The sequence below is a fragment of the Podarcis vaucheri genome (genome assembly GCF_965113315.1).
Source record: "Podarcis vaucheri genome assembly, chromosome: 1".
NCBI lineage: Eukaryota > Metazoa > Chordata > Lepidosauria > Squamata > Lacertidae > Podarcis > Podarcis vaucheri.
The window spans coordinates 50,136,748-50,156,986 of record NC_138759.1 but is presented as its reverse complement, the minus strand read 5'-3'; the positions used below and the strand labels follow the sequence as shown (position 1 = coordinate 50,156,986).

General features: G+C 44.2%; 2 protein-coding genes across 9 annotated transcripts in view; one reads left to right on the top strand and one right to left on the bottom strand.

Moving 5' to 3' along the window:
* TMEM229B (transmembrane protein 229B) overlaps positions 1-20,198 on the top strand; it is a 37,939-nt gene extending 17,741 nt beyond the window's left edge. For 2 of the 7 annotated variants that reach the window (XR_014220855.1, XR_014220856.1), the window contains 2 exons: positions 11,999-12,047; positions 14,851-15,201. Coding sequence is in view for 3 of the 7 variants with exons in the window: in XM_082227167.1 (XP_082083293.1) it covers positions 12,018-12,047; positions 19,527-20,057 (561 nt within the window). In the remaining 4 variants the exon portion in view is untranslated. Of the gene's footprint in view, positions 1-3,295; positions 4,253-11,998; positions 12,048-13,208; positions 13,294-14,850; positions 15,202-17,230; positions 17,389-19,526 lie in introns of those variants that run through there. The other 5 variants (XR_014220857.1, XM_082227167.1, XR_014220858.1 and 2 more) reach the window with 5 other exon arrangements.
* Positions 1-20,239, bottom strand: part of LOC309534386 (uncharacterized protein) — a gene marked incomplete at its 3' end in the record, with an annotated part of 296,522 nt that overhangs the window by 116,988 nt on the left and 159,295 nt on the right. The gene's annotated exons all lie outside the window — the stretch shown is intronic.

Here is a 20,239-nt window from a genome sequence, read left to right as displayed (position 1 = left end):
GCTTTCGAACTGCTAGGTTGGCAGGAGCTGGGACCAAGCAATGGGAGCTCACCCCACAGCACCACCCGCGTCCCCTTCTGCCCCTCATAGCCATCATGATATAGAGAGATCGCACTGGTCTACTTGCTCACAGTGCTATCATATGTATATATGCAAGTTGCCTGCCTCTTCAGATGTTGTGTGTGAGCCTCAAACAGGTTTATTATTATACTTGCAACATGGAAATGTTATATTCTTGCTAGAAAAGAAACGCTCTGTTCCTGCTAGAGTTGCTTTTAATCTTACAAGTTTTTATTTTTGGAGTTTTGAACAGGGTGGATCGATCTCAACCGAGGCAAGTTGTCACCAATAAAAAGACAGTTTTAAATCAATTTCTCCATTGTATAAGTCATACTAATTTGTTGCTATAACAATGAAAACATTGGTTAGCAGCTAAGAGCTTTTAAAACAGCACTGGAGCATAATCTAAAGCCTCTGGACAGGAAGTCTCTTTGCCTTTGGCACCACATTTTTGTTTACTTAGAAATAAAGGAGAGGCAATTGTGCAATTAATAGATTTATTTTTTTGACCCTCAGTGCAAGATCACTGCTTTGTCAGCTTAAATCTCTAGAATGTTCCAGAAAAAGATGCTAGTAATTGCCTAGGAGAACAAATATAAGGAGTAGCCAGTTACATCCATACCATACATTTAAAGCACACAGCTTCCTCCAAAGAATCCTGGGAACTCTAGTTAGTTAAGGGTTATGGAACTGTAATTCTGAGAAGGGTGCACTACATTTCCCAGGATTATTTGACAGTACTGCCCTACCTTATGTTATATTGTAATAAAGTATATGCAACACTGAAAGCATGGTATAAATGCTGCATATATTGTATTCGTTTGTATCCCATCTTTCCACTATAGAAGTCTTCAAAAAAATGCCATTTGAGTTCTGCCCTTTAAATATTTTTAGTTTATGAGATATCTTTTCAAGGAAGTCAGAGGCGGCCAATAAATCTTTTTTGTTTAAATAAGTTACACACACACATTGATCTACGAATCCACTTTCTTGGTGCCTTAGCATTTGGACTGGGTCGCAGTTCATTAAACCAACACATTGTGGCACAACTGCAAGCATCCAGACTGGCTTAAGCCTCACACATCATACAGAAACCTAGAGCCTAGCTGTGAACCGTCTCATTACAAATAGAACCAGATGCAAACCAATCATGTCAATAACCAGAGCGTTTGTTTAATGCAGCCTTCCCCAGCTTGGCATCCTCCAACTCCTATCAATTCCTGCCAGCTCCACTGTGCTTCCTGGGGCTGTTTGGCGACTGTATCCCAAAGCAGCTGGAGAAAGCTGCTTTAATCCACAACTGTGACTGGAATGTGAATCTTCGGCTTCCCCTTAGGACCTTGAGGTTCCTTGCATTTCACAACCAAGCAGAGGGTGGATGGATGATGGGCATTTGTTGTATGTGATCCCACTCAGGGCTTACGAAAATGCAGCATACGCATCCAGCATCATGCGGCTGCAGCCCTACACTCTTAGGCGCATTGAACTCAGTAGAAATGGCTTCTGAGTAGAAATGTAGAATTGCACTGCAAGTTGCTCTACTTCAAGAGCAAGCTTAGACCTTACGTCTGTCAAGGGCAATAGCGAGGGATTTCTCTGAGGATGGGGAAGACTTCAGTGCTCTCCTTAGCAGCTTCCTGTTCCAAATGACTACTTGCAGAAGGGAAATAAAGTAGGGAAAAGGAGTGTATATATGAAAATAGGCTAAATTTGCATAATATGTACACAAAATGTATACTTCATGCATAATGTCTGCATAATGTATGCACAATGGAAACTATTTTTCCTTCCTTGAGCATGGCATGCTCCCTTTGCCCGTGAGCTGATGGGTGGCTGGGACTGCATGTTGCTCCAGCGATGGAAGAATCGGGAGCCCACTTGATTGTTCCTTTAAAGCACCATCCTTACCTGCCCCATGCCTGAAATCAAAAATGTCGTCAGGTGTGGGCCAGGAGGACATGGTTCCCCCAAAATGGCCTAGCAGGCCAAACAAGACCGGGTTTAGCCCAGAGGCTGAGGCTCCCCACCCCTGGTCTAGAGGCTACAATGTTCAGCTTCTCTTGGTGCAGAATTTGAGTTGTCTTAGCAGAATGAATCTTCCAGGACAGAGTTTATACACTCTTGGATAATATGTCATTATTATCTCTCCACGATTTCCCCTCTACACAATTGCTCTGATCTGTCATTATGGTATAGCAGGTGACCTACTGCTGGCAGTACTGTTTAGAATAAGCTGTTGCTTGTTCTGATGTTGAATAGCATTTGTATCTGAAGGAGCAATTTTGGTTTTACTGGATAAATAATAAAACGGCACTTGTATAATTTGTGTTGAGTTGCTTAATCCTTCATTGTGAAATTGTTGTTCAACTTTTATCCAGGAGGAAATCTGTTTTATGTACCTTCTGTGCCAGACCTCTGTAGGTATTTGCCTACACACTTATAATGGGAAATTCATATCATCTAGAATTGGCATTTTCAAACTGAAGGCCTTTTTTCACCTGTGTCTTTTGTGCAGCCAACACTAGCTCTGCTCCTGGATATTTGTTGTGCCATTGCCCTCTGGTGTAGACAGTCTTCTTGTGTATTTATTTGTTCATATTTATAACTGATAAAATGGCCATAATGAGTTCTGTTTGTAAAAAAGGATATCAAATAATTTCTATGAAACTAATTATATAGTTAATAACTATGCTGCAGCAATATCCTCCTTTCGAGAAAAGGAAGCAGACATGCGAGAGGGGAGCTCTTCTTGCTTTGTTTATAAAACTTTATAGAGAAGGTAGCAGCACAGGCAATAACAGGGAGCCAGCCCTGCCATTAGACAGAGTGAGCCAGCTGCCTTGGATAACTGAATCTGGATATCATGAGAGGGCAGCAAATTGTTAGTTATTTAAAAACAACCAAGATTCTTATGTCACCACAAAGACTAACAAATGTATTATGGCATAAACCTTTGTAGACTCAAGCCGCCTTTGACAAATACATGAAGTAAATATTAGTTGGCAGATAAGGTAGGATTATGTGACAATGAGATGCAAAAATCACAACCAGCAATAATTGAAGCTTAAATTCATGTTAAGTAGGCACATAATGGATTGAGGAGTCACTTGTGAGATTTTTCGGTGTCGTCCTCCAAAATAACTTGACTAACTTTGGGTACAATGTACTTGTTTGTGATGAGGAGGACTATTTGCTGATTTACTGGGGGTGGGGGGTGGACAAGGCTGAATGCAGTCTTTGGACCAAAGAAACGCTAAAAAAATTGCCACACCTTTTTTTTAAAACACTGATATAGTGATGGGGATGTATCGGTGCACTGGCATTGGTCCAGGAGCACCTCTAGGCATTGTGTGTATTTTTCTGTCATTATGGCAGGTTGTTCCTTCCAACAAGACAACATTTTTCTTCTTCCTGCAACTTCCTAGGCCAACGTTGATTTTGAATGTCCTTGCGAAGTTGTGGACCTATCACCTGTCATAGTCCTGTGCTGCCAGCCACAGCAGAGCTCAGTGGAGGGAGAAGCCAGCCAACCAGCCGAGTGTCAGTGGGGTACTTGCCCGGAGGCAGAGTCTGTATGCAAGGTTCAGTCCAGTCCTAAGGTCAGGAGTACCTCAGTGCACATAGTCAGACGATTCGGGGGTCAAGAAAGCCAAGAGTCCACGGTCACAAGAAGCAAGATCTAGTCAGGAATGACAAATGCTGTTTCCAGCAACTGACTGAGGCTGGAAAGCCTGCTTAAGAAAGCTGGAGCCAGCTGGTTCTCATCAGGAGCAAGAAGGCTGATCAGCAGCAGGTGGAGTCACTTCACCGTCTGCTCCTTCAGGCTGCTGCTCAGCAGGTGAAGCTGACTCCTGGCCCATGACATCACCCTCTACCTCCCTCTAATGGAGTTTATGTAGCAGGTGTTTCATACCTTTCCTCTTTTTTTGGTGATCCAGCAGTCTGTACAGTGACTTCCAAAAGATCATGACTACAGCTGCCAGAGGGCTTTGCAAACAGGAAGTGGGCTTCACACAACTTCCTTTTGAGACTGAAGTACCGGGTAAGTAAGCTGCTGAGTGTAGTGATCCCTCGGCAGGAGAGAGCTCACTTTGTCTCCTCTCCAAGGGTGAGCAGGCTGTGAATAGGATTTTATTTCAGTCATACTGTACTGTAAGACAGAGAGCCGCTCCAGGAAATGAGCCGTTGCAAGGTAATATAATTCTCTTTGCTCTCCATATGGTTTACATTTGAAACTTTGCCCCAAGCAAAGATCACCAGGCATCAGGACAGCTGGATTATTCATGTTCACTTTTGCCTGCTTTGTGTCCCACTGTGATAAAGCAACTCAAATTCTAAGGATTGGACTTGTGGTAAAGGGAACTTGGTGCTGATTATTTTGTTAATTCTAATGATCGTTGTGCTCTGTTTCTATTCAGCAAAATGACAGAATCGGCGGTGGTGGCAAAAGCCTCCGTGCTCCCTCATATTTCAAAGCAATAACTGGAGTGAGCACATCTCCAGAAATATAAAATTCACCATTTTAGGGGCTTGGACTAGATGACCCTGAGGGTCCCTTCCAACTCTACAGTGCTATGATTCTGCATACCGAAGGAGTTAGGAACCTGTTGCCTTCCATGTATTGGATTGTAATTTACCGTCATTTATTTGTGTGCTGCCTTTCTGGAGTCAAAACCATGCTCAAGGTAGCATACAACGTGAAGAGAGTTGCATAATTACAAAAGTAGTTATTAGACAAATAAAGCACATTAAAAAGTACATAACAAAATTGAACAGCATTCCCGGAAATAGACCATGACGCCTGAAATCCTACAACATCTGGAGGGCCACAGGTTCCTCACCCCAATATATAGAATTGAGCTACATGTACCAACAGTCTATGTGACTAATGATAGTAAAAGGCAGTTTATCTGGAAAAATAATTGTGTCTCTTTTCATATTTTATATGAGGGTTTTTGTTTATCAGTCCAACGTTTTCCTCCCTAGTTTACATAGGGAGGTTCACTATGCCACAATTTAAGAAGAGGGAAATTGCTACCTAGAAGAGAGAGATGTATTTTATCATAACAAGGTGTTTCTGCTCTCATGCAAAGAATTAACATGCAGGCTAGACTACAATATAGCCTCTTCCATAGTGATAACTGAACAGTGATTGCTCCTTGGCGTCAGCATGAAAATGTTTACCCCTGAGCTCTTGAGTTGTATGCTGATTTTTGAAATCAGTTGCCCTTAAAAATCTTAATGTGTCTTAACATACAGTATCTCAGTCTTAGGGCCAAATGAGATGAGATACCACTCCTACAGTTAGCAATTGCATGCATGGCTTTTAAAAAGTAAATTGCAGGTGTGGACCTACCAATCTGGAGTGAAATATTGGCATGGGTGATAAGTAGACTTTGTCCCTTTGTTTCCCCATGGGGTCCTGTCCTGGATCACCCCTGCTCTTTGTATGGGGGTGGTAGAATCCCCCATTCACTCCAAAGTCCAGTCTTGTGGTCTGTCCAGCTGCAACACTAGAATGAAAAGTGCATTGTGAGCTTTTTTATTGACATAGCTTAAAGGCACAAATCAATTGCCCCTACAATTGGCCATCAAAGTCGATAATGGTAATGGGAAATTCAGTGGCCTGGACTCCTTTATGTCTCGTGCGTCAGCAAGAAAATTGCCAGTTAAGATCAAGCTGCAAAATGTTACATGCGATAGGAATAAAAAAAGAGAAAAGAGCAGCTCCATTGACTTGTGTTAAACGGCTGAAAAGTGTCGTGTTGACTCATAAATGGCACATATTGGAGCTACATTAATTAGTGACAATCAGTGGGAGATTTTCAGTTTTGGATGGATCGCCATAGCAGCTGCCCCTTTAATTCTGGAGCAAGGCAAAACCTGCCCACTTCTTTTAAGACTTGCTTTTCCTTAAAGACATGCCAACATTTCTGCTCGCTTTGGAAATGCACTGAGATGGAAATCTAAAACCAGGGTTGACTGAGGACCTTGATGAAATTATTGATGGCCCTTTGGGACAGCTGGTCCAAAGATCTGTCATCAAGTGCAGTGCAGGCAGGGTGGTGAATCCTGTGACTTCAGCCTTTACCGGCCGTGTATATGACTGTGCCTGCCTTGAGCAGAAAGTGCAGATGGGGACTTCTTGCTGTGAAGTAGCAGCAAAGTCCATAATTTCATTACACCCCCACCCAACAGACAGGACACTTGAGTGCCAAATCCCAAAACATAGGTGCTGGGCCTCAAGCTGTCTTCTCCTGCTGAAACATTAAGCATGAATGCTAATTGTGATAACTGGTTTATGCAGAATTGATGGCACCTGCAGATGCAGCTGGGCGTTTGTCCACTCACTGGCATGTTTTATTACTTCACATGCTCCAGGGCTCTATCCTGCTACCAGAATCCAGTCCTGGCACAGGTCAAGCTAACCATACCTGACCTGGCTGGGGCTAATAGGAGTTATAGTCCAAAACATCTGGAGGAGCCCAGATTGGCAAAGGCTAGATTAAGCCATCAGAGTACAATTTATGTCAGCATGCAAGCACTGTGGGTTATGAGTTGCTGAGATTCTGCATCTGCATGTATATGTTTCAGTTTGGAGTTGGGTGGCATAGCAGATGGCACAGAAGACACTGCTCACAGAAAGCCAACTGTTAGAGGTGGCTCAGGCCTCTGAAGTAGGGGAGCAGATGTTCTACTCATCCTTGGCCCATCTGCTCTCTCTGCTTCTGCCATATCTACAGGCACTTGTGTATCAGTGGTAAATGAACAAAAGAACAATCACAGCCACCCTATTCATCATGGTCCCAGCTGCTTAGTCATTGACTGTGACTAAGGGGGGTGGTGGGATGAGGAATAGTTGTTGAGCCTTCATGAAAATTCAGGATGGAAAAGCAGCACAGCAAATTTTGAGTTAAGACTTTAACTGAGTGGAAATGTGGCTTGTTGCAAACTCTGAACCGGCTGGTGGACGTGGTATGATTCTGTAGGACAGAAGAACACCCCAAATGCAGCTTGTAGTGTACTTAGCATCAAGATAGTATCTGGGTAGGTGGCAATGGTTCTGGGGGTTCTCCTGACCCCTCCAGAGCCACAAATCTGGGTGTTTGGGGGAAGGAGTGGAAGCCCTTGCATGGGCTAGCGTTAGCAGACCCATTCAATATGTGAATAGGAGCTTGAACTCTGACCTCATATCACTCCCCATTTCAATTCATTGGAGCTTCTTAGGAATATGATCCTGCTTTCAGTTCTAGGATAATCTCATGAAGATGGTTTCTGCTTCAATGGTTTGTAGACGCTCTCAATAATTAAATTGTTCTGAGAGTCACGTTCTGTGGGGCCAGCATGGCTACCGAAAGCTCTGCTGTGCAGCTCACACAGCTGGGCAAAGCATCTGCTTCCGGTATAAATGTGCAAATGTTGTGATAGGACACCTGTGAACTTCTTCCTTTGTTTATTGGACCAAATATGGCCTATTGGTTCAAAAAAGCAACAAACAGCCTATGGCCTGCAATTTGCTTATGGTTCTCTAAATCAGTGTTTCCCAACCACTGTTCCGCGGCACACTAGTGTGCCGCGAGATGTTGCCTGGTGTGCCGCGGGAAAAATTAAAAAATTCGAAAGATTTTTTTTTAGTCGAATTTTCGATTGGGGCGCCGTCACTAGATGACCCCTGGGGTTCCCTCCCTCCCTCCCACTCTGCGCCTCCCTCCTCCTCCTCCTCCTCCGGGGAGGCCCTTCCTGGCTCTCGGCCAAGGCTTGGCGGCTGCCACTCACTCACTCGCCCACCCGTCCCTCCATCCCTGCACCCGGCCTCTCCCCCTCCGTCCCCGGCGCGGGGGCAGCCGGGATCCGTAGTCCCCTCGCCCTTGGGCTCCGCGCCCGCGCGAGGTGCGCGAACTACGTTTCCCAGCGTGGCCTGGCGGGCCGGGCGTTTTGTTTGAAACGCTCTTCTCCAGGCCATGGAATGAGCGCGGCGGCGACCGGGCGGGCAGGGGCTCTTCCGCGCAGACCCCGCGCAGCCTGCCTGCGCCCCCGCGGAGATCGGGCGGCAGGATGGAGCCCGGGGATCCCCGCGGAGGCGGAGCGGCGGAGGCGGAGGCTGCCCCCCAGGTAGGGCTGCGTCGGGGTTTTTTTATTTTTGCAATGCTGCATCCGCGCCGGAGGGGACGCATCGGACCGCGGGGAGACCCCTTGGCGGGCGTGCAAGGCAATGCATGCGTGCAGGCGTTGCATGGAGTTCAGTGCAATGCAATGGCAACGCGGCGCCCTGCATGCATGCATGCAACTTCCACCGGCGCTCCGGACTTGGCAGGTGAGGGGGGTCCCCAGTGGGCGGCAGAGAGAGCCGGGAGGGCAAAGGGGAGCCGGGGAGGAGCAGCGCTGCTCCCCGAGCCGAGCCCGGGGGGAAACTTCGGCGTCGTTGCGCCGGGTGTTGGAAGCGGAGGCTGGCGGGGGCCCCTCACCTGCAAAACCTGGTCGCCTCTCATATATTTTGTGCATTGCATTCATCGCCCGCTTTCTCCTCCAAGGAGCTCCCGGGGGCGCGCGTGGTTCTCCCCGTGTTATCCTCGCAACAACAGCCCTGCGAGGTGGGTCAGGCGAGTGGCCCACGGGAGCACCCAGGGATTGTCCTGGCCAGGTGGGGTGATTTGAACCCTGCTCTCTGCCCGGTCTTCGTCCTCATTTAGCCCCCACATGTGCATGACTGTGCATGACTGAGGTTTTCCCCCCTCGTCTTGGAGTCTGTGCTGTTAATTAATGGGGTACTGCCTTCGGAGATGAGCCAGCCCTCAAGGAGGTGATTATGTAATTTGCTAGCAATTCATGTCCCTCCCGGCGTGACGCTGCGCGCTGACGTCACGGGGCTGTAATGGTGGTGTGCCTCGAGATTTTTTTCATGAAACAAGTGTGCCTTTGCCCAAAAAAGGTTGGGAAACACTGCTCTAAATACCTTAAAGACGCGGCTCTATGTGTGAAAGTCATCACTGACCATACAATATGTTCCCATTGCTAATTAAGCAGCCTGTAAACCACAGGTGTAAGGAACACAATACTCCCTGTTGTAAGATAATTGCTGGAAAGTGGCAAGAGAATGGCTAACTGCCAAGGAAACGACTTCAGGGACCTGGCTTGCCCTTCTTTGAAAGCAGTAGCTCATTTTAAGAAGCAGTGAATATTCACCCTCATTGACAGTCTATGGAAGCCTGTTTTCGTATGTTAAAAAAGGATGACTTGTGCTTTTAAGTGTTTTAGACAAAAGAGGTATATCCTCACATAGGGATGGGTGGATCAGGTTATCTCCAGCCCATGTCAATGTCACAAGTCCATTCCATCTTGTTTCTGCATCAATCTGCAGTTGTTGTTTTCAAAAAAAAACTGCATAAGAAGATCACATTAACTTCGGATAGACATGCATTTTTGTTTACACCTTATCCTAAACAAGATAGAACATTATTTAAAAAGCAAGAACTGTATTGTAAATTTTGAGAGGTAAATTTGGTACCTTATTCCCAGAGTGGATGGATCAGGACAGTGTGTATCAGAATATGCTGCCCCCCCCAAAAAAAAATTTGAACAAAAAACCTAAAACCCAACTCCCTAGCAAGCTTGGTTCAGAGGTGTCGATACTAGAGGCTGATGTACACCTTTACTTGTTCATACCATACAGACATATAGGGGAATATGGAAATTGTCCATTATTCTCATCAGATATACAGTGGTGCCTCGCAAGACGAAATTAATCCGTTCCGCGAGTCTCTTCGTCTAGCAGTTTTTTCGTCTTGCGAAGCCACCCAATTAGCAGATTAGCGGATTAGCGCTATTAGCGGTTTAGCGGCTATTAAAGGCTTAGCGGCTATTAAAGGCTTAGCGGATTAGCGGCTAAAAGGCTATTAGCGGCTTAGCAAAAGGGGGGAAAGCGGGGAAAAATCGGAACACTTGCAAGACGTTTTCGTCTTGCAAAGCAAGCCCATAGGGAAAATCGTCTTGCGAAGCAGCTCAAAAATGGAAAACCCTTTCGTCTAGCGGGTTTTCCGTCTTGCGAGGCATTCGTCTTGCGGGGCACCACTGTAGTTGTTTGATTAGGAACATGGCACAGTTAAATTAATCCCATCCATTGCGTTTTACATTTCACTGGGAGCATTGTGGAAGTTTAAGGAGCACAAGCAAAAGTGCCGCTTCATATTCTGAGGCAGGGAGAAGATTTGCAGCAAGGTTCGAAAGCTTCCGCTTGGATCAAATTGAAGGTCAGATTCCAGAAAGCAGTGTAGAGGATTCGCTGAGGTTATTTTTTATACCTCATAATTACTAGGGACATTGATGCCCCTGAGGCATGGTTATGTGTATCCTGTTCTGCTGGCGCTTAGGGGCTCACAAGGGAAGTGGTATACATTCCCAAGGCATCTTTCAATCAGACTCCTGGGCAGGCCTGCTATCTGAGCTATGGAAGGTGTTTGTCTCAGCCAAGGACCAGAGTCATCCAAAGTCTTAGAAAGGCTGGTAGGGTTTTTCCTTTCAGAGGCTGTGCCCTCCCTTGGAAAGCTGTCTGCAATCTTTAAAGGGCTCATAGCTGATTCTACGGTCCCAAGCACCTGTCTGACTGTGGAGCAGGGGAAACGGTGGGGAGTCATTCCCGGAGTCTGCAGATGATGGGAGAGCCATATCCTCGGGCTGAGTTGCTGTAAATGGGCGTGCTACGGACCCCACGGGAGGGTGACATGCGAGTCATCCAAAGACGGGTCCTCCTCATGATAATACGTGGTCTGAAACATTGCAGGGGGGTTTCCTCACATGCCAGCTGTTGTCAAAAAGTAAATCCAGGCTGCTCAAAGGAAACATACAAAATGTTATTTGAAGAAATGCTTTGGAAGCCAGTCCTGCCCGTGTGGTGTTTGTGCTGTGCACAGTTATTGGTACCTGTATGCTGGTTAGTTGGTGGAGGACTGATTTTCAAGGGCAGACAAATAGAACTGATTTTTAAAAATGAATAATGTTAAGCATTTAATTTTCCAGAAACAGGAAAATCCCCATTTGAGAACATTGTTTAAATTTGCAGGTGGTTTTAAAACCAGTTATAGTTGCTGGTATTCTGCTGGGTCGTCCCATCCCCACTCCCCCGCGTGCGCCTTGATCATTGAGTGTCTAAATGCTCCTGATTCCAGGACTTTTTCTTCCCTTTATTTATTATCTCTCAGAGAACTGTTCAGTTGACCAATCTGTTCTCCCTGGCACCGTCAGCATTTCAGTCCAGTTTTTCAAGACTGAGTTAAGCACTTGAAAAAAAACCCATTGAAACCAGTTTTTCAAAACTGGATGTTATGTTTTCATCTTAATGGCAACTTCTGACACTGCTGCCTCCACAGTTGTGAGAGGGCTTTTGCCTCATTTGGAGTCAGCCACTTACAACAACAATCCCACTAGTACTTGGGCTTTTACTTGGGTCACTAGGGACCTGTTGAGCAGGTTTATCATCCCAAAATGTGAATACTCAGCTACCTAGCCCAACTTCATGGTAACAATTGTCTGTAGCTTTGAAAGTCCACGATTCCTATTGGTGCCCAACAATAGCCATCAAGAGTGGCAGAATTGTTAAATTGGTGACCACTAGTCTTACATGAAAAGACACTAACTCTATCCTGTCACAGTGCCTCTGCTAGCGTAATCCCAGTCAAAATGCTTGCAGTGAACGCACAGCATTAAGTGGACTTTTTAGCTCAATAACCCACCAGCTGTGAGAGGTGTCCTTTTTGCACTGGCAGCAGTTGTAAGTCAGACCAATTCTTAGTGTATTCTGAGCCATCCCAGGAGGTGGCTTTTGCCCATGCAGCTTAGAGATTTGAGTGTTGCTCGCTTGCAGCTTGGTTGTTCCATTGTGAGCCCCTTAGGAAACATTGACCTTTTCTAGAATCTTAGTTCACTTTTTAATTTTATCTTGTAGGAATCGTACGAGCCCAGACATGCCTGTGAATGTGGAGGAATCTAGGCAGGTGAGCTGTGAATTGCCAATGAAACAGATCTTTTTTGTAAAGCACAGAACAACTTTTCAGTTATGGGAAGTAATAATAAAGCAATGAAATACATTTTTATAACTTGTTTTCACACAATCTTTTCTCCAAATCCTGAATTCATTGGTAAACTGCACATACTGCTTAGACGCAAGCACAGCTCAGTTGCTTTCAGTGCAGTTGGATCTCCTCTTTGGCCAGCTAAGTTATTTCCTTGGGTCACCATTAGTATGTGCAACTTCCCCTCTTCCTGAATCTAGAGTCCACCAAAATAACCTTGTAAGGAGGTATTAGCTATTGGGGTCTATAGATGTATATAGCAGGTCACAGACACATTGTGGGAATGTACAGACCAATTAGATGTACAGTATCTCGTAAGGATTGAGGAAGTACATTTTTCCTGTTTCCTGTTGAAGCTGGCTGAATCAGAACTCATTCGTTTGACCCCTGTCAAAATGCCACTTCCTTTAGAGCAGTTCTTCAACTTTTAATTGCTGGGTCGTCCCCCCCCCCCCCGTAAGGAACTAATATTTGATTGGATACAGGAACAAAATGTGCTTAAACATCATCATCATCATCATCACCACTATTAATAATCATATTAAAATTGAAAACATGGGAATGCTTTTTTTAAAAGCAAGGATCTAATGTTGGTTTGAATTGAGGAGCAAGCTGTTCTTAATATTAAAATTATTTTATTATTAAAAGCATGAGGGAAAGGCAAGACATCCAACCGAATCACTATTTGATTCATGGATTAGATTGATTGTCGTTGGTTTCCAAGCTCATGAGGAAGATGGGCTCTCTAGCGTGGAAGGGTCTGACTCCTGTTTTTTTATAAGTCTCTACACACTAAATTGCACTGAAGAAGTTAACTTTGGAAGATTTGTCCAGCCTCTTTGTGGCATTCTTGGGAATATTCTGATAATTACATATCCAGAGTAGGCTGCTTCCAGATTGTTAATTATTTTGTCAGTCGGGTTTGATCACAAATGGGCAAGTTCAAGTTGTGCACTTAAACTGTATTTGGCACTCTTGTGCAACAAACCTGTTTCCAAAACCAGAAAACTGTTTGTGGTAAGGAACCTGACAGAAGAATGCACTTGAAAGTGTGGAACAATTGCTTGACGCAATGTCATTTAACTTGACGCAATGTCATTTAACTTCCTTGGAAAACAGACAGGCAGACAAACCAACCAACCAACCAGGATAGATGCACTATAAACAGGTAACCCGAGTCTGTTTCCTCTATTCACTCCAAAGTAGTAGTTGCTTGCTTCATAACTTTATCCTAGCTCTTAGCATTATCTAATAATAATCTTAAAATAATCTAATATAATTGCAAGCCAGATACTCTTACTCAGTTTTGATCAGGTACCATATTGGTGGATCTATGTTTTATTATTACAGTATTCCTTTTTAAAGTGTGTCTTGGCCACATCTGCACTGGCTACTTTCTGAGAGATCAAATTTATTGCAGATCAGCAAGAGAGTTCTGATGTTGAAATAAATTTCTCTACACTGATTATCTGCCTTTCTCTGGCTCTAGCAAACCTTTCTTCCCTCAGCCATTGCTTTCTGTAGCACTACGTATTTATACATATATACTGTACTGGGGGAGGTTGTCCACTAGGTACCCTTGTCCTGAGTTGTTTCAATCTCTAAAAATTGACAAAATCTAAACCCAGCTCAGTAGCTGACAATTGGCCAGTGCAGAACTTTCAACACCACCTGCACTAGGTCCAGCTCCTGAACCATGTGCAAAGTAGCCTCCCATTCAACATATTACAGTAATATAGACATTAATTTATCAGTGCATAGACCACCACAGCAAGGCTATTCCTATCCAGGAGAAGTCATAGCTGATGAACCAACAGAAGTTGATAATGGGTGCTTGGAGACATTAAGGTCACCTGGGCTCTAGTGACAATGGTGGCTCTAGGAGCACCTCCAAACTATGCACCTACTGCTTCAGAGGACGTGCAACCCCATCCAGGGCAGGTTCCAAACTTGGGAAGTGCCCATCCATAGGAAATCTATTCATCTTCATCTTCATCTTGCTGGAATTCAGTCACAATTTATAAGCCCTCATCAACCCATAACTGCATCCAGGCATCTTTTTCAGATATGCACAGCCTCTCCTGATTCAGATGTTACAGAGAAACAAGTCTACTGGTGACACTTCTCTCTGCATCTCCTAATCCTTGCCCCCAGCAGCTTCATATAGATGTTAAATAGTTTTGTGCCTGTGGTACCCTCCAGATCAACTGCCGGGGGCAAGGGAAGTCATATAGTATGATTCTTCGAAATCTGCCCTGTAAGTTGAACTAAAACCACAGGAAAACTTTGCCCCCAGGATGATGCCCTAGTCAATGGTATCAAGTCACTGAAAGATCCAGGAAAAGGAGCAGGTTTGCACTTCCCATCTCTGTCTTTCTCTCCCTACTGAAGAAGGTCAGCCATCAGGATGGCCAAGACCAATTTTGTCCCAGAACCGGGCATGAACCCAGATTGGAATGGGTCAAGATAATCTATTTCATTTAAAAATGACTCTATGTCTCCATGCTATTTCTCAACCTTTTTATTTTTCAATGGTCCCCAAGTGAAATAGGCCTCAGATGCGTGGGAGGAGCAGAGCAAAATACCCTTTGACTAATATAAATTGATGTTTTCTGCTGATGACTGAGAAGCCTGTACATCCCTGCTCTTTTGACTTAATTTGATAATTAGATTCATTTAATCTTCTTTTGTCGTTCCTTCTTATTCTATCCATCTCCTTACTCAGGATGGATTTGAGAGCTAGTCAGGGATCTCCTGACACAAGACACAGCCTGTACTGGACTGAGCAACAATACAGCCCAGGAAGGTGAATTCCTCTAGAAGGGAAAAGAAGCAAGCATAGACACAGTGGGAATACCTAAAAATAAACAAATGGAAGATAGCTTGCTATGCCTCTCTACTTGAACTACACAATCTAAAAAGACAAGAAAAGAGCACAAAGCCTTTTGACATCTTTCTTCCTCTCTGTCTTCCTCAGCTAATGCAGGTTGTGAGCCTGTGCATGGATTGTATCACTGTGATGTTACGTACAGGACCTACCACATTGTTGTACTAAATAAAGACCCATTAAAATCTCTTGGAGTGTGCAATGATTTAAATGGGCCCTAAACGGCCTCGGTCCAGTATACCTGAAGGAGCGTCTCCACCTCCATCGTTCTACCCGGACACTGAGGTCCAGCGCCGAGGGCCTTCTGGCGGTTCCCTTGCTGCGAGAAGCCAAGTTACAGGGAACCAGGCAGAGGGCCTTCTCGGTAGTGGCACCTGCCCTGTGGAACGCCCTCCCACCAGATGTCAGAGAGAACAACAACTACCAGACTTTTAGAAGACATCTGAAGGCAGCCCTGTTTAGGGAAGCTTTTAATGTTTGATGTATCACAGTATTTTAATATTCTTTTGGAAGCCGCCCAGAGTGGCTGGGGAAACCCAGCCAGATGGGCGGGGTATAAATAATAAATTATTATTATTATTTATTATTGGTTATACACTAATTATATCATAACCTTATGTGGTTTACAATGCAGATAAGTAACTGAGTATAGATTGAGCCTTATAACAGACCCTATGGTCTCAGGTTCACTGTAGTGTAACTGGAGAAAGAGGTAATTGTTGTGTTGTGTGCCCTGGTCCATATATTTGGACAAACAACTTTCAATAAATAGAACTAAGTTTATAGTTCTCCTAGGCAGAAATTCAACTCACAACACCAGTGCACAACCCATATTTTTATACATTGAAGAGCTGGTGTCCTAGGACCAATGTCAAGCTGAGTGGAAACCCATTATTGCAAGAGAAGTTGCCTCGGAGCAAGGATATAAGATCTCAGCATTTGAATGGCTACTGACTTCCATCTTGCCACCAACGCCATCGCTGACCACTAGAAAGTGAGAAACAAGCCTTTGATAAGTGCTGCCTGCTCTTAGCAGGCAGTGCCGCAAGCTAATTATAAATTTGATACTTGCTAATTCCCTACTGAGAGAAGGGCACAATGGAAATGCACATCTTTGTTTTTTCTTTGTAGCCCTTCAAAGAAAAGCATTTTAATAAAGTGTGTTTATTTATGAAAAGCTGATTTATTATTGCATGTGAAGGACAGCTGCTTTGAAATTTAACAACCATGGACACTGTGATATTGCCCCCATTTGAGATATGGGATGTTCGCCAGAGAGACTGCTGTAGTCACTCTTATTTCTAATGGAGTTGAGCCAGCTCCTTCTAAGAGCAAAACTGGCACACCTAACAAGTTTTCTTCAGGAGACAGAAGTATCAAATGCAAGGCATCTTAGCTCCTTGTCATCACATTTCCTGAGTGTTTCTCTGCTCTGGATCCTTCCTAGGCATTAGTGACTGTTTAATGTGCTTTATTTACAGCATCTGCAACATGTGCGTTGAGCAACTGGTGTTACCAAAGCACTAGAAAAGCTGCCTGAGATTAGCTGTTATTGCCATATCTTGCAGTTGAAACAAAAGTCTCAGGGCCAAAATATGTGGGGCCCTGTCACTGTAGCTGCTGTGGGTATAAAACATAGGTTTCTTCCCTCTTTGGGTGCCCCTTTTTTGTTTCATTGCTAGCTCTGTCTACCCCACCCTCAGCTGTAGAAGATTATATAGGTAAATGATTTTTTAAAACATAGTTTGTAGTTGAGATTCCTGGGGTGGACTAAATGATGCTTGGGGCCCCTTGCAACTCTACAATTCTATGATTCCTCCATACGTTGCTTGTTTGTATGAAATCCAGATTCCTTATCAAATCTATGTGTGCAATTTAAATTAGCAGTTTGGCTTGTGTTGTATTATCCATATCGCCACATGCTGTACGAAAAACAGAGCCTCATTGATGAAGTAGCATGGCTACTTTTTAACTGTGTTACACAGAGCAATCCAAACCCCTGATCTACTGTGCCGGAGAAGACCAGCATGAGAACCCATATACTTTAGTATAGCTGGGAATAAAGGTTTTTTTAAACGACAATGACAACCCTACCTCATTGAGTTTAAGTATGCTGTTACCTAGCTTATTCCCAGGTCAATGGAGTAGTTGTGACTTCATCAGTGACAACTCACAGGCCTCAAAAAGTCCAATTAAGATCTGACTAGGGAGCAGTTCATAGTGTACCATATTCAGGAGGGCTAGGGTTGGATTTTGGCCTGAAAATGTCTCGGTGTGGGGGCTGAATTTCTTTTTTATATTATTATAAACCAAGGAAAAGGCAGAATGTCAACATAGCACTGGCTTCATCTCACATGGAGAACCATTTGATATCAAGTAGGTATTTGGCCCTGACCTCTGCCCTTCTACCTAAACATGCCTTATAGCTATAACAAAAGACTCTTACTCTAATGTGGAAGGGAAAAGGCTATGATACAAGTGAGAGAAATAAAAGTATTCTGAATAGGTTGTGTTTGTGTGAACATGTGAACTCAGTTTGTCATGGGGCACTGGTCACCCTGTTCCCACCATTCTCCATTCTCCCTAAGAAGCAACTCCAGCAATGTGTAACTTTCCCAGAAGAAAAAGCTTTTCTGTAGGACAAGGAAATAGTTCTGCATCCAGATATATCAGGCAGAACCCAAATGTTCTCATGCTACAGATCATGGAAGTTGGTATCACCACCAGTTCACTTTTTAGGTCCTGCACTTGGCTCCCAAAAGGTGGGATAAGTCAGTGTGGTGTAGTATTTGAGACTATCCAACTAGGACTGAGGTTCAAATCCCAATCGGCATGAAGCTTACTGGGTGACATTAAGTCAGTCATTATCTTGCAACCTAACTTACTTCATCGGGTGGTTGTGAGGATTAAATCTCAGGGACCATGCATGCCGCTTTGAGCTTCTTGGATAAAAATGTGGGCTGCAAATTAAGTCAATTGATAGAACAGACTATAAAACTGGACATGCCTCCTTGTTGAGGTGGATGGAGCAGTAGCTGGCAATTTTCTAAGTTACAGCCAAGCATTGCTATCCCAAGAAGACTTTTGGAGAGATGTGCATTGAGAAAGTAGTATGGCCAGAAGCACTTGGGGAAGTAGCACTGCATGGGCAGCTAGTTCTGAAGTTCCTAGGTTGTTATTAATATCCAGATGCCAGAGCACTTTCGGATACAGAAAAACTGTCATCTGTCAGAGGGCCTTCTGGCGGTTCCCTCACTGCGAGAAGCAAAGCTACGGGGAACCAGGCAGAGGGCCTTCTCGGTAGTTGCGCCCGCCCTGTGAAATGCCCTCCCATCAGATGTCAAGGAAATAAACAACTACCTGACATTTGGAAGACATCTGAAGGTAGCCCTGTTCAGGGAAGTTTTTAATGTGTGACATCTTGATGTAGTTTTAATCTTTGTTGGAAGCCCCCCAGAGTGGCTGGGGAAACCCAGCCAGATGGGCGGGGTACAAATAATAAATTATTATTATTATTTATTATTTATTATTTAACACCAAATCAAGGTTTTGACATTATATCTGAACTGTTTTTTGTCACACTCCCTTTTTTTATTAAATGAACGTCTTAAAATGCCTTTCGGTATCCTTTGTGTCACTTACCAATTGTACTTCATACTGTTCTTTTTCTTTCCTCATATTTCCATTAGTTTTGCACCTTAGTCACTTCTCCAACTTACTCTTTCTTGTAAGCTTCCTGTTTGGATGTAGAGCACCTGCATCATTTAGCTAAAATTAGTGTGGCATTATCTCTCCTTATGCTTGCCTTAGCTTGGTCTTACCTGCTGCTATGTAGAATGTGTGTCACATTTTAAACAAGCTTCATATGCACCCCCTTTTCAGGCTTTCTAGTTGTCTTAATTCCCAGGTACAGCTGAAGTGTGTAGGCAACAGGAATACCACAGCCTAACTTAAATGAGAACTGGGACGTTTGCACATAGGCATCTATGTGAAAGTAGGTCCCACTGCCTGGTGTCTAGTACCAAAGACGAAAAAAAAGTGAGGCCTGCTTGTGCATGCGCAAAACCCTCAGTCCTCATTAAAGTTATATGCACAGCACGGCTGAGGGAGAATGTGCAGATCCAAGGTTTGTTTCTGTATCGAACTGCGAGAAGACACTTTCCTGGCCACGCATGAGTCAACACTATATTACACTGTAATCTGGTTCTGAGCATACTGCAAGAAATTAGGCAAAAGGAAGACAGTGCAATGTTTTAACTACTCTTCAAAACTTCACTAGTCAGACAAGAAAAAAAAGATACTCCTACTTCCTATTCTGGTTTTGAGCAGGTCACTTTGAAGATTTATGCCACTTTCATTATCTGTTATATTATTGATTCACATTTTTGTACTTTGTACCCTTATGCATTATATTGTTTTGTTATGTCTTTAACCCCCAGTGTGACAAGATCTAGTGCTGTTACCCTTGTTTACTGAGTCTTTAATCCCTCTCTCCACCCCCAATTGTCTTTCAGAGTTCCTGCTGGGGACTGTGCGGAAGGATGGCGTCTGCAGAACCCCTGACTGCTTTCTCCCGTTGGTACCTCTATGCTATTCATGGTTACTTCTGTGAGGTGATGTTCACAGCTGCTTGGGAGTTTGTGGTCAATTTCAACTGGAAATTCCCAGGCGTCACTAGCGTATGGGCACTCTTCATCTATGGAACTTCCATCCTCATTGTAGAAAAGATGTACCTGTACCTGAAGGACAAGTGCAATATCCTAGTGCGCTGCCTGATTTATACCCTGTGGACGTATACTTGGGAGTTCACCACTGGCTTCATCCTGCGCCAGTTTGATGCCTGCCCTTGGGACTATTCACAGTTTGACTTGAACTTCATGGGCCTCATAACCCTGGAGTACGCCATTCCATGGTTCTGTGCAGCAGTCATCATGGAACAGTTAGTCATCAGGAACACCCTGCGTTTGCGATTTGATGAGAATGCTGAACCCGGGTCTCCTACTGCTGCTGTAACCTTGGCCAATGGCCATGTGAAAACTAACTGAACAGTAACTTCAAACTACACCTTGACTAAGTGAATTCTCCTGCCCCTTTCACTGGAGACTTTTGATGATGGCCTCAAAAACAAAACTCCTGCTTCCTGTATGATAAACAAACCTCCTGTGTTTGGAGGCATGCATGAAAAAGTGGAATCAGTAGGTTTTCTATGGATTTTTGCTCTTTTTTT